The 14,356-nt window shown below is 51.7% G+C and overlaps 2 protein-coding genes across 2 annotated transcripts; both read right to left on the reverse strand.

Annotated features, from left to right (window-relative positions):
• Positions 1–1,101: 1,101 nt before the first annotated feature.
• On the reverse strand, positions 1,102–5,797 carry Z519_00852 (uncharacterized protein; the record flags this gene model as incomplete). Its single annotated transcript, XM_016758609.1, has 2 exons — positions 1,102–5,602; positions 5,655–5,797. The coding sequence occupies 2 exons, from the start codon at positions 5,795–5,797 to the stop codon at positions 1,102–1,104; spliced, it is 4,644 nt and encodes a 1,547-aa protein (XP_016625858.1).
• Positions 5,798–6,877: 1,080 nt separating this feature from the next.
• Z519_00853 (uncharacterized protein) lies at positions 6,878–11,869 on the reverse strand (the record flags this gene model as incomplete). The annotated part of the gene is made up of 1 exon (XM_016758610.1): positions 6,878–11,869. The coding sequence occupies one exon, from the start codon at positions 11,867–11,869 to the stop codon at positions 6,878–6,880; it is 4,992 nt and encodes a 1,663-aa protein (XP_016625859.1).
• Positions 11,870–14,356: the final 2,487 nt, after the last annotated feature.

Here is a 14,356-nt window from a genome sequence, read left to right on the forward strand (position 1 = left end):
GGGTGCGTTCTATGGAGCTGGGGATTTTGGCGGGTATGGATGCGTTACCAGGGCTTTTGGAAGCTTTAAGCGTCTTCTTGCATTTTACGGAGTAAGGCAATGACCATGGAGCATGGAACAGCATGGCATGGGTATCGTCTGGTCTGGTATCATATGGCAATACAATAGCATGGATTAGCATAGCGCACACGGCCACAGTCAGACACAGACACACACACACAATGCGCGAGAGAGAAGCAGTGCTATAAAGTCCCCAGACGGCTAAAGAGCTGTATAATCACCTATGTACCTATGTACTCCGCCCCGACCTCCTCACCGACCTCCCTATGCAATACGGGTGTGGAAAATAAAAGAAGTTGTAGCATATTCTACAGGCCATGGAGAGTCCTTTCGTGGTCACATTGCACTTTGATATTAATATTGAATGTTAATATCGAGATCCCTCCCTCTGTCCCTCCCCTCCTTCCTTCCCTGTTGTATCATTCAAGAAGGACCTGTGTATAGAGATCTAGACGGTGTATATATATGTGTATACCTATATCCATAGCGCGAAAGACCGACGATATATATGTGTATAGGCCCTATATTATGTAGGTAGGGAGATAGATGAATATGCGCCGGCCCAGTCCTCTGCAATCACCAGCTAACGCGTTCTGCAAGTGACACTGTAATGAGGGTTTATTTTGATACAAACACGCGTCCCACACTAGGTACATAATGTTAAACGGTACACATAATCAGTATTAACCAAAAAGACAGGAACGAGGTATCATGGGCATGGGAACACAACGCCAGAACAACCCATCCACACGGACTCCAATGTCAGCAAGACTTCGACACAGGCTGCGCAGAGATATTACCAGCGTCATTTGTAGACACCTCTCTCCTGCTCCAGCGTAGCCCGTCGTTCCAGCCGCGGTCGACGTCGACGGACTTGGACTTCGAGGTTTTCAATTGTGCAGATACGTTTTGTCAAGGGAGACGCTTGCTTCCCCTTCATTCTTCATATCGCTTCATCATGTCGTACTCGTCCATTCCTCCCCTGCGCTTTTGACGTTTTCCTCATATCCCCTCTCGACTCTCCATAATTCGATGATGCAATTACAACTCATCCTTGACGTACCTTGTCGCGCTGCTCACAGACTCACTTACAAAGCTGGCTATGCTCTCCACACTTTCACTCACAGCACTCGCTGTTCCCGTGGCGCCTTCACTGACGTCACTCACCATGGCGGCAATCTTGCTACTGGCACTTCCCACTGCTTCCATGATCTGTGAGTTGATGCTTTCCATATAACTCTGTTCAGGTCCATAGACAGCTTCTGAGACTTTGGCGGCTACGCCCTCGACAGTATCGCTTATTGCAGAAGCCGCCGCAGCCGCATTCTCGGCCACGATGGATGATGCAGACGCGTACGTATCCGCCCCAGCGCTGGTTAACGATTCAATCGTTCCCGTCGGCGTGCCGTGGATAGCAATGCTTACGGCATCCTGTGCACTCTTCGCCAAGTCAGCAAATGAGGACGATGCGGCCTCCGCGTATCCAACGGGGGTGCCATAGATAGCTCCGCTGACTGCCGCGCTGGCGGAGGCGTAACTATCGGCAACAACAGAAGATGCTTGTTCGACGGTTCCCTTTGGTGTCCCGTAGATCTGTGCGCTTCCCGCGTCGACTGCGGAGTTGAGTTGTCCGGTCACCGAATCCAAGATGGATGAGACTTCGGGAGGAGGCGTGAAGTAGGATGACGCGACAGAGGAGACGGAGGAAGCCATGGATGATGCCGAGTCATACGCTTCGCTCGCAAGACTGGAGGCCGAGCTGTAGCCCGTATAGTAGACAGAGCTGAGGCGGCTCATCACCGATTCAGTGAAATCAGGTTCTTTGCCCACTATCAGCTCCGAGACATATGACTGGATGACAACATATTGATCGTTCGCAAAGTCGGTGACCTGAGCAGAATATTCTCCCACTTGGGTAGCGAACTCTTCGTAGAATGGTTTGGGAGTGCCGTAGATTTGTTCGCTGGCTTTAGTCACAAGATCTTGCCAATGCTCAGATGCCACGCTGGAGATGGATTCAACGGAGCCGCTTGGGACACCGTAGACGGCAGCACTTGCAGCGTAGCTGGCTGCGGAGAGAGATGAAGACGCCGCAGAGACGGCTGCGTCGTATTGTGACGAGATGGAATCAAGAATGCTCTGCGCTGGAGAGCTTTCCTCGCCTAGCGCCGACGAGGCGGATTCGAGCATTTCAGACATTTGCGAGGCGGCTGCTGAGGAAGCAGCGTTATACTGTGATGATGCAACGTCCAAAACGGTCTGATAGAATGGCGCAGATGTGCCATAGATGGCAGTGCTTGCAGAGTAGGATGCCGACGATAACGAAGACGAGGCCGCGTCAACGGCACTTGAATAGGCTGCCACGGCTTCATCCAACAGCCTTTGCACTGTTGCGCCTGAGGACGATCTGAAAGAGTCCAGGCTGGAAGCAGCCGCGGACGACGCTGCCGAATATTGGGAAGCGGCTGAGTCAAGGAGACTCTGGTACGCTGGCACCGGTGTCCCATAGATTCCAACCGATACAGCACTCGACATGCTGCTCAACACAGGTGTGGGTGTTCCGTAGATTGCACTCGAAGCCACTGCAACAAAGTCATTGTACTGCTCGTGTGCCATTCCCACGGCTGCATAGTATTTCTTCCTTGCCTCTTGGAGATATCTTTCCCGAGCAGGTGTAGGGGTGGCCCCTGCAAAAAGCTTCGCCTTCGAGTACTGAGCCGAGGCTGCAGTTAGAGAGTCTTGCAAAATCGACGATGCCATAGACGATACAGACTCAAGGGGGTTTGTCTCCGGAAGTGCATTTGACGCAGAACTACGGGCAGATTCAAGTCTATTGCTCGCAGCAGCCACTGCGCCAGAATAGGCTGACTCAACCGAGGAGAACATTTGCTCATGAAGAGGTTTTGGGGTGCCGGAAATCCGCTGAGAGGCAATCGATTTTGCGGCGTTGTAATTGTCCTCGGCTCTGCTGACGGCCTCACTGTAGAGGGAGCTGGCTTGCTGAAGCAATGAATCGGTGACGGGAGCAGGTGTTCCGAAGATGACTGAGCTTGCAGCAGCCACGGCTTGCTCGTATTTTTCAGACGCGGCGCTTGCAATACTTTCTGCCTTACCTGTAGGCGCGCCGTACAAGACACTGGAAGCTGCAGCTAAAGCGCTGGTATATTGCTCGCTCGCAATAGATGTCAAGCTTTCCACTGTGCCTTGAGATGTTCCAAACATGGCTTCGGACACTGCACGAGTGAGATCTGCGTATCGATCTCCGGCTTCATTGATCACGCTTTGAATATTCTCAGAAAATGTTGAACCTTCGCTGTTGTCAAACATGTCGTCCAGGATAGGCATAGAGCCCTTCACCTCTGCCGCCATGGCACCTCCAAAGACCTTAGATACTCTAGTGGATGCCGAATCTGAGGCGGCTGAGGCGGAGCTGGCAATATCATCTGCAGCAGCGTTTGCTGAGTGGAGATCATCGGTTGATGGTGAAGCGATCGATTCGATCGATTCGATTGATAATGATGCCGCGGTCGCCGAGTCCATCACGTCTCCTGTCAAGCTTGAGCCAGTCTCTATTGCGTCAGAAAAGATGGCCTCAGCAGTTCCGGAGCCAGTTCCAATGATAGCCGACGATGCAGAACTATAGGCGTCTTCAGCAGTGGCGCTGATATCGGATCCCAGAGACTCCACAGACTCCGCGATGGAAGATTCCAACGAGGACAAGACCGATGAGAGGGCTTCACCTGTCTCGCTGGCTTTGGACGTTGCGGACTCGACGGTGCCAGTGCTTGTGCCTGCGACTGCAGAGGATGCAGACGAGACCGCTTCGGCGGCAGCATCACTCGCATGTGACAGGATAGAGCGGGCAGATTGTACAGCTTCTGAGGGTGCGCCTTGAAGGTCGGCGGCCAGGCTGGAGGCAGCTGATAACGCTTCAGCCGGCATACTTCGGGTTTCAAAATCGTCCGATGCATCGCGGGCTTTCAGCTTCCATTGGGCAACACTCTTGAGTCTACCCAGTTCTTTCGCTGCGTCTTCGGTGATTGCCATGCTTTCTTCAAGAATTTGTCGAGCTGTGGCAATTGCTTCCTCTGCCTCTGGGCTGTGCATGGCAACGTCTTTGACCTCGGTTTTCCATTCATCGAGCGTCTTTCGGACCTCATGAAACTTCTCCCAGTGTTTGTAGGTGACTCCTTCCATCCAAGCCCAGCGCATCCCGACTTCTTGGAGACCGATATCCTTAATCCCATCTAAGACCTCCAAAGTTGAGGCGGAGGCAGCTTCAAGTCTTTGTATCAAGCCTTGTTCAAAGTTCTTAGACCAGTTGCGGACATGTTTGGCACGCTCCTTGATTTCAGCGCCTGATGATCTGATTGATCCAATAATTTCTTCTGCAGCCCTTTTCACCGCCTCTGCATTCGCATCATCAGGAAGTGAAGCAACGACCGACTTTATCTTTGTTTTGACTTTCTCCAACTCATTTTGCGCGGTCTTTTCCAAAGCTTTGGCCAGTCCTCGGCCGACTCCATCAATGTCGCTCTTGACAAGACTGTGGACAAGAGAGGTGACTCGCTCTCGAAGGTCATCGCTCCCTTTATCAGCCGCCACCGCAAACTTCTTTTGCCAGCTTCTGAGATCTTCAGCTATTTGTTCTTCTGTAGCGTATACCACAGGTCGTTTCACACGTTCTTGAGCTGTCGGTTGGGTTTCTTGAGAGGTCGTCGTAGAGGACTCTGATGTGTCTTCCGAATCAAACATGGCATACACATCATCCATGATACCGGTGGTCACACTTGGAGTGGCAGAAGCAGTGAAGGCTGATTGGGTCCTATCTACTTCGTCCAGGGCGGCCTTCAATTGTCGGCTCTCTCGATACTTGGTGATCCTCTCATTGATCATGACCAGCTGAGGCCTAACATTGTCGATGTAAAGACCCTTCACAAAAGGCCAGAAAGTGCCATCCATGAAAATAACGAGGTCCGACCAGGCATGTCGCAGAAGAGGATATGCGGTGTTCAGGGCGAAGTCTTGGCAGAGACTGTATGCGTTGTGAAGATGGGGCCGGGAGTATTCCATTGCTGGGAGAAGATGTTGTTGGAATATTTGATAGGCCTGATCTCGCGCTGACGTGTAATAAGGACCAGCCATTGCAACAAACTGATCAACGTGAGGTCCCAGATTGCTCTCGTAGAATCGAGCAGCATTTTCTCGTGCCAGATTAATTTGGGGCATGATAACTTGGTCCCATTGAGCTTGAGAGTATGCCTTTGCAGCATCGATCTTCGGAGCAGCATATTTTTCATAATTGACGACAGCAATCTTGGTTGCAGGCCGCACCACCCGGCTATGAACCAGGTGTGCGTATGGCTCGGTTTTGGCAACGTAAGGAGCTGCGTACTCATCGTAATATGGTTGCAGATGTGGTTGGATATATTCCTTTGCGGTAAGGTACGGTCCACATATTCCCGGAGAGGTATCGGTAAGGGCAGTCCGCGACGAAGGACAGTTGAATAGGATGGTGAGGAGGCAGTACCAGATAGCAAGCCTGTGGAGCGATCAGAGATATCTTCAGTTGATGAAGTGACAATTTGCCATACCTCGCAGAATTGTTGAACAGCCAGGAGGCCCAGCTCCGGCGATGGTGATGGCGAGCAGGTCGCCGTGTAGGCGGTCCTACAGCATGCCCATTGGGTCTGTCTTTGACACTCTCTATAGGTCTTCCGTTCTCAGCTACTGCCATTGCAGCTGATGTGCCTTGGAGGATTGCTCCTCACGCCCACCCAGAGTGCTGGATTGTTTTGTTCTGCCAACTTTTTCAGAGCACAGATGCTCGGCCCAATGCTGATTGAGAACGGTGACGAGTCAATTGCCGGGGTTCAAACCGAACGATGCAGCAGCAACCGGGGATGCGAACAGATGACGGGGAGGGAAGGAGATTCCAGAGCAAGTCTGGTGGCGTGAGGATGATGGCCGAGGAACTGTGGCAGATGGAACGACCAGGTAAGTGTAGCTTAATTGCCGTCTTTCGAAAAATTGTGGAGGATGTCTAGAGTGAGGAGACTTGAGGCGTGCAGGCGTGCAGCTTGCAGGGGGCGGAAGTTCGAGTGTCAAGCTTGCGAGGCACCAGTTGCGGCCAATGCGTCACCCGGCACCAGAATGGCATAAAACCTGCGACGCGGGCAGTAGCAGCTTCGGTGCAGCCAGTCACCGCCAGGAAAAGGCGAAGTACGGATGGTCAACCCCTAACAACAAAGGGACCAAGGACCCAGGATGGTGGTGTAGGTGATAAACAAGAGATCACGCTGTCAGATCGACAGTTGTATCATCGATGAGGATGGACAAGATGGATTCTTGGTGAATGTTTCGTCCCAGATCAGAGGCTGCAATGATGTCAACTCTGCACATGCTCAATTCACTGACCGCCAACGGAACTGCAGGTGGCTCTTGGTGGCTCTTGGTGGTGGATGGATGTGCACGTTACGTGTGTGGGATGGTGGATTGTGGGAAATGTGGGAAATGTGGCGTTGCTGCGGGCCGGTTCTTTGACTACGACCGCGCTATGTCGTCCACCGTAGTGGTTTCGCTCAACGGCCCGACGGATAAATGGCTCTGGACCTCCCCGTACTAAGGAAGACTCCTGATGAAGATGGTGGTGTCTGGTCTGGGTTGCTCTTTTCGAAAAACAATACCGAATAAAGCTCTTCCCCCCTTGTTTAAACTCAGACGGGTACCTAATACTACGCCTGGATTTCCGGTCGCTACATTGAATCGTGCCGCATGTCTAGGTATGCAATGCAATGCCTGTCTAATCCCCTCACACTCACAAAGCCCTCTCCTTGCCTTTGCCTTTGGATACACCCTCTCTCCTACTTCTTGGCTTCGGTTCCTGGAAATTATGTAACCTCTCCCCAATCAAGTACACCTCGTCTCTAATTTTGACCCTCCAATTCTCCACTTTCCTCCTCATATATGCCCAACCCACATAACTAACCAGCATCCCCAAGAAAAGAGGATATGCAAACCGATACATTCGCATCCGTTCCGATGTGTTAGAAATCTGGAGAACGGTGATGATGACTTTCATGAAAGTCAGCGGTACAACGAGGAGTGTAAGACAAATGACCGTAGCCGGGAGAACGAAAGCGCGTAACGCGAGAAGAACATCTGCGTGGAAAACGCCGTTACGGACGATGGCGCGAAGAGCCCTGGCGGGGCGCACCGTAGGCGGGAGGGTGTGGGACAGGATGCGGAAGACCAGGCGTAGGAAGATGAGACCGATAGTCCAGGACTGGAGGATAAAAATTGTGGCAGGTGGAAAGGAAGCGATAATTGTCGTCCTTTCCACCGCAGGTGAGGTGGAGGATGGGGAGGACGAAGGATTTTGACCAAGGGCTTCGAGCAGGTCGAAGATCGGAATGTGGATGTACAACTCTGCGATCAGGGAGAGAATGAAAGGAAGGACAATCGTGGTGAAAACCACGAGGTACGCCAGGCCGAGGATATGGAGCGTCGAGGTGAGCAATTCCTTTGCAGACCATCTAAATTTCTTTTGCAGGTAGTCTCGTGCGGGTCGGGCGTAGGCGATAGTATATCCCACCGCCGCAAAAACGTGGATCCCAACGGTGAAAGCATACAGATCGTTTGGCGGGTGAGGTGACTGCGAGAGGAACCGAGTCAGTTTGCGACCAACTAATAGAGGACCGACAGTGAAGGCGACCCCGGTCGAGGCTGCGAAGAGCCACAATAGAACGACGAACGTTGCGATCCGAGTCTTGAAGTTCGGGGGAAGGTAGACTTTGGTGAACTGAGGGTTTTTCTTGCCGTGCGGGGCGAAGAGTAACTCTGGCACACCATCCACCCTCTCGTTGTCTTCTGTGACTTCGAGAAAAACTCTTCGCCCCTTTGCGATGCGCACAGAGTCAGACGCAGGCGCTCGAACATAGCGTCCATCACGTTTCGGTTCGGTCAGCGTGTCTTTGGTGAATACGTTCCACGGAAACCCTTTCGGGTGACTGAATGTTTCTTCTTTGCGCTCCTCTCCAAAGAGGAAGTTAGTCAACCTCAACCACCGAGCACATCCTCGGAACCACCACTGATAGATTGCCGAGATCTTCTTCGATGGCTCGGCCTTGCGCAGAGCGAACGGGAGGAGAAAGTTGTAAAAGATAATGTCAACGGGAAACGAAAGTCTGGGTTCCGGAGTCGACCATTGAATCGGGAGAATGCCGCCAAACCAGTCTATCGACCATACCACACCTCCCAGGCAGACAATGACCAAGCCGCCATAAACCAATGCCGAAAACGCAATTTTGCCCAGTTGTGCCGGTACAGGTCGTTCTAGAACATCGCGCACCGGATGAAACGTCGGATCATCAGGATCTCGAATAAAATACAGCACTCCTTTTCGCATAATCTTCCGACATATTGATACAAAAAGGGCGAAATGAAACATATAACAGGTTCCGATAAACCAGTGGATGAAAATTCCAGTCAAAGGCGTTCGCATCAGGAAAGCAATGCGGCTGGCGATGGTGGCGTTGGCGAACAGGGGAAGAAGTGCCATATCCAATAGCAGTCCACAGTACAAGGGAAAGACCAGCATCTCAATTCCAATAATGACAATGACTTTCATCACCCCACCTGCTTGCCGCAGCGAGTCTGCAAAATAACCCTCGACCTTCTCGTCATCTTTCAAACCAAGGACGAGATGGGCAAGCTCGAGGAACACGATTCCAGCAACGGCAAAGAACGCATAACCGAGCAGAATCGTGAGGATTCGATCTTCTGTGCCCCATTCAGTCAACGAAAGATCCATATCATCTCCACTGCTGGGTTGTGAGAAGTCTAGATCCGTAGTTAGAGAACGGAGGAGGTTCGATGCTAACTTGCCGAGCTGAGCGATATTCTCGAGCAGCCTAGGAAAGGATGTTAAGGTCTGCCAAAACGACGTGAACAGGGCGCTCAAGCTCTGGCGCTCCATGGTCAATATCGTTTGGCCCTGGATTAGCGCGGTGGTCGTCCACTGTAGTGCTGTATGTACGGATGCCTTGAAAGTGAGAAGGGCGCGATGTGACTGCACCGAAAATGTCGGCAAATCCGGCTTGAGACTGAGAACGGCCGCGGAGAGAGTCCTTTCCAAACGTATACCACTTTTTTGACTCAGGTCGAGGCTAAACCCTTCTAACATTGAAGTGTCGAGGATGCCACCAAGGCGAGGTATAACCGGAGACAAGACAACCTTCATGATTTTTACAGGCTGGTTCAGGAGGAAACCAGCAAGTCCGGCCACGAAGAAAATGATATCGACCACAATATCCGCAGTCCGAGAGAGCACAAATAGCGGGGCCCTCACCAACGTAGTGGTAGGATTTGACAGAAATAACAATGCGATCTTTCCCCATACGTAGGGACACCAGACACTAGCCGACAAGGTCACAGAAATGAGGAAAAGCGAGAAGATGACATTCTGAACCATGCCAAAGATGGGTCCTTCCATACCAAGAAGTTCGAGGATGCCATCAAGATCCTCTGCATCATCGGCGTTAGGCTCATTGAGGTCGACTCCAAAAAGAATGTTGGGCTCCCTGGGTTCTCCAGGCACAGCAGGTGGTGCCTCGATGGCAACGGGAGGCGCCAGACCCGGCGCAGCATCTCGGTTTTGGATGGGAACAAATGGAGCTTCTGCGTTGACATCTTCCACAATACGTTCCTCATCCTGATCCTCTGCACGTGGGGGATCGCCCGTCTCCCCCCGTAGCTGGTCGTCATCTTCCAAATCGATGTCCCAGAGAATCTGTGATATCTTTCCCCATAACGATGTACCTTGGCGAGAATCTTCATCATTAGGTGCAATGACTTCCTCAGACTGCAGATGATCTGCACCGTCAAAAGGGGCTTCCTGACTCTCGTCGCGGAGCGCGTTTTCCCACAGCTGCAGAGATTGATCTGCATCATTCGAATCGGGTGTCGCTATTACCGGAGCATCTGAATCAGTCCCGTGTTCATCAACATTGGATGCCAGTACTTCATCCGTTGCATTATCAAGTTCGTCAAGCACATCAAACACATCTGCAGATGACACTGTTGGACCAAACGGTTCAGGTGATTCCGGTTCTTCCTGCTTGCTTTGCTCATGCTCTGAATTTTGCATCCGTCCAGGCGTATGGGTTACGAAAATATCCTCAGGAACTGAGGAATCTTCCATTTGGATTGGTGAGGCATCGACACTGTCCACGTCAACAAGCTGAGGACTTGGAGTCGCTCTAGGCGGATAGTGAATAGCTTCACTGTCACCCGTGCCGTCTCTTCTGATCGGCTGACTCCAAAAATCATTCGTGGCCCCGCCACGCTCCTGTACAACATCAGCAACGCTTGATGAACTTTGCGATCTAACCCTCAGAATCGGTCTGTCAGCCTCACATCCTGTTCCACTGCCAAGGTTGTCGTCCGTCAGAGCCCGACGCGGTGGTGGTCTAAGAGGCAGTGGTCTTAGCGGAGCCATGTCCTCGGGAGTTATCCGACTTTTAGTGAGCTCCGCGGCGGTAACTTCTTCTGTGAGGCGATCGCCAACAAGGGGAATGCTCTGTAGGTGGAGAGGCGGTCTTTGCGTATCAGACTCCTCGGAAGCTACCTGCCTTGCGATACGATCTGTGGCGGCTAATGCTTCTTCGGAGCTAGCATCCGAACCAGGAGTGGAAAGTGGTCTCGGCTGGGCTATGTCCTCAGGAGGTATCTGCGCTGCAAGAATCTCTATGGCGGCTAATTCATCTGCAACATTATCGCCAACACGGGGAACGCGCGGTATGTTGGGAGGCAGACGTATCCCCCCGGCATCATCAGCCTGAGCGTTGTCGTCTGGGTCAGGCATGTTCAATATCGGCTGTTGGTTGATGACCCATTCCCGAATCAGAAACACCAGGATAAAAGCCGCAACCAGTAAGACACAGATCAACTGACCTTCAATCACATCGACAGTGGCGTGGTTGACCATGGGTGAAGCCGACCATGTTGATACGAATTGAACGTCTGACAGCAATGATGGAGGTCTTCTGGCCATTGAGGACAATTCCGACGTGGAATTCTGCGCATGTCCAGCTCTGTCAACATGTCTCAGACGTGGGATGAAGATTGACAGAACGAAGCGGAAGATCTTGCTAATCATGCTTTGGCCAAGGAGCAGTCGAGCAATATCAGCGAGCGAAATCTGCATGGGAGGAAAGACCAGTTTTATCTTCTCGAGGTGTTCCGGAACAGTGAAGTTGAAGGAGGCGGCGAGTGAGGCTTGAGGCGTGGCGAGAGTGCCGGTAACGTTTGGGGCTTGTTCGGACGTGACTTGCAGGTTGAACTCATCCACCCAGGCGCCGTCGGCTAGCCAGAATAAACCTCGCCATATCTGTCGGATACACCAAGGCAAACAACAGGTCCAGATCATCCCCACCAGCAAGTAACGAGACCAGCGAGCAAATTCTGTCGCCCCATGACGAGCAAGCTGGCGTAGAAAGAGGGGGAAGGGCAGAGTGGCGGGCATGGACCGATCGTAGAGTTTCGTGAAACGAAAAGAAGTCTTGCATAATTCGCAGTATTTTTTCTGAGAATGCGACAGCCATTCCATGAGGCATTCTTGATGGACGAATTTGATGCTGCCAGAGCACTTGCACGGATAGTATAGAGGTTGGGTACTGGTGCCTTCGCCACGGCAGATCCGACAGTAGTCCTGTCCTTCCTCAAGGCCCGCAGTGCCGACGGAGGTTCTGCGTGTCGCCGTGCGAGTCAGGGGAGTGCGGCGTTTCTCTTCGAAGGGATTGAGCGGCATCTTGTCTTGCACAGACGAATGTAGGACTTGGAGGATTTTCGATGGTTTGCATATCGGCCAGGTGACGAACTCAGGCCATCACAGGGGAAGTTGAGAGGAGGTGGCAACGACAGTCCCAAGGTCTTATTGTCTTTGTAGCGTATGCGATCCAGGAAAGGCGAGATCTCGCTTTTGGAAGGGCAAAAGATGGCAGATTAGTGGTGAGATGAAGAAAGGTATGGGTGCAGCGCAGTCTGGGTGGGAAATAAGTACCTACAAGTAGTGGTCAGCGGCCAGTGGCCACGACTTTCCGATGATGTCGGTATCCGGATCAGTCATGTGCTTCTCCCGATACGGTAAAGTATTTCCCCGTGGCACGCAAATATCTCCACAGGACTTGCGCGTCTCGTTCCCCACTTGTCCCCCAAGCCCCCTTAACTTCGTACATACCTCGCGAGGCTCGATACTACGAGATACATACCTAGCTAGGTGTCTCCTTCGAGTTCCAGCCTCTGATGCTGCCTTCCTCGACATCCCTTGCTTTACACCCAGTCAATATCCACTCGACGCAACCAAGCAAGAGGCTGCCCAAAGCGCATGCATGTCACATGGGAAGGACCCTGCTGCTCATCAGTGGTCAACTACCCCGCCCTCGTCTGCGATGTGGCTGGCCTTAATTCTCCCTTGCCGCATAACTATGCCACATCCGCCACAATCCGCGATGCACAGCTCCAGCTTCCACACGCAGCATGCCGAAGCAATTAAAAAGTGTGCAAGTCTAGCTGACCGTGAGGTCTATTGGTGTGGGACAAAACAGATGGTAACACACTCATATCCAGTTGATACTAATATTTGCACGTGATTTCCTGATCAAGATACGGCATTCCTTTTCCTAGTCTCATCCATCAGCACAGTGCCAGACTTTGCCAGACTAATGGGTCTGGTCGAAGCGGCGGGGAATAGGGCACTCCAAATCAAAGGCTTGATGCAAAAGCTGCGAAGCCGGCCGTTCAAAATGTGGCGAAGCAACACCATAGTGTCAACAGCTTCCCAACCCCCCCTGGGGCAGGTTCATCCAGTCGCCAAATTCCCTGCTGCAACCGTGGAGGTGGAATCTGTGCTGGTTATGGAATATATGGTCCTTGGAACCACCGCGCCAGTCGTGGCTGCGAGAATCAAGCTCTGACGCTTTCTCTGCAGGAATGCGTGCCCATTCTGTTTGATTCCCTCCTTGACACGCGAAGCGGACAGCCCTATGACTCCCTGACCGCACCCAACAGCAGTGGTTTCCAGTAGATGCAATACAAAACACCCTCGGATCTTAAATACTTTAGGATTAGTATGTTGCACAAGCTCCATCATACATAGCATCTGGATAGTACGAGAGAACATCGCCTACTCTCTCCCGCATTCAACATAATCAGTTCGAGATTCGGCCCTCAAACATAAGCCCATCTCTCTAATCAATTTTGTCAACAGGGTCAACCCACCCGACTGCATCTGGTCATACAAGGTATCCTCAGGCAGAGACAGCCATCGTTGTCTACAATGGTCGCCGCAGTGGTGATAGCCCTTGTGTGTCGAGACAGAGTGCCACAACAGCCTGCTCGGCCGAGAAGGAGGAGCAAACGATGAGTATATTGAAGGAGAGATGCTGACTTCCATCGAGGTCATCTTCCATGTATACTACTACCATGTATGTACAAGTGTTTTCCCACATCTTGGCCCGACGAAGAAATGTCGAATGTGATTGCGCAGTCTTGGTCCTCGGCTCAGCCAGGGCATGGATCCGGGCTTGAGCAGACATCAGCGTGTGGACCCATGGAAGATGGCATCACAAGCATGTTGTATATATCACGAGAACTAGAGGGATATTGTCACCAATGGCCGAAGTCATGCGGTCAAAGGGAATGAGCAGCCCACCGCAATCCGTGTCGAAGAATCGCCCTTTTTAGCCCAGCAATAGACATATGCGGAAGTTTATAGGTGACCACACTGGTTTCAACTTGTCGTCACCACGACACAACTCACACTCGGCTCTAAGACCATGATACTACTCCTCCTACTATCGCCCTACCCTATGGAATCGATTGCAGATTGGAGCCATGATAGAACAACAGGTGCAGGCCTTACTACTAATTCCGAATCAAGGCCAGATCAGGGTTAGATTGGATTAGACAGGAGAAGGATGGGTATAGGGATGCAAGTACTACAAAAGGTCTTAATAAGCACTCTCTGAATTCTACTATACTAGTATCCTCCTTCTACCTCTCATGTGGCGTGTAGCGTGTGGATGTTGGGGCGCGCACTTGATGTGCACAATACTAGTACTACGTAGTACGCCAAGGGATCATCACATCAATCCACAATCAATCCTAGGATCGACCGTGTATCTGATGAAGAACAGCACCCGCCTTGGACGAAATTTCAAGTTAGTGTCATGAGAGTTTGATAGAGAGACTCGGGAACTCCATAAGTCTGGAGGCTGTGTAGGAACGAGATTAGCAC

Source organism: Cladophialophora bantiana (assembly GCF_000835475.1).
Source record: "Cladophialophora bantiana CBS 173.52 unplaced genomic scaffold supercont1.1, whole genome shotgun sequence".
Taxonomy (NCBI): domain Eukaryota; kingdom Fungi; phylum Ascomycota; class Eurotiomycetes; order Chaetothyriales; family Herpotrichiellaceae; genus Cladophialophora; species Cladophialophora bantiana.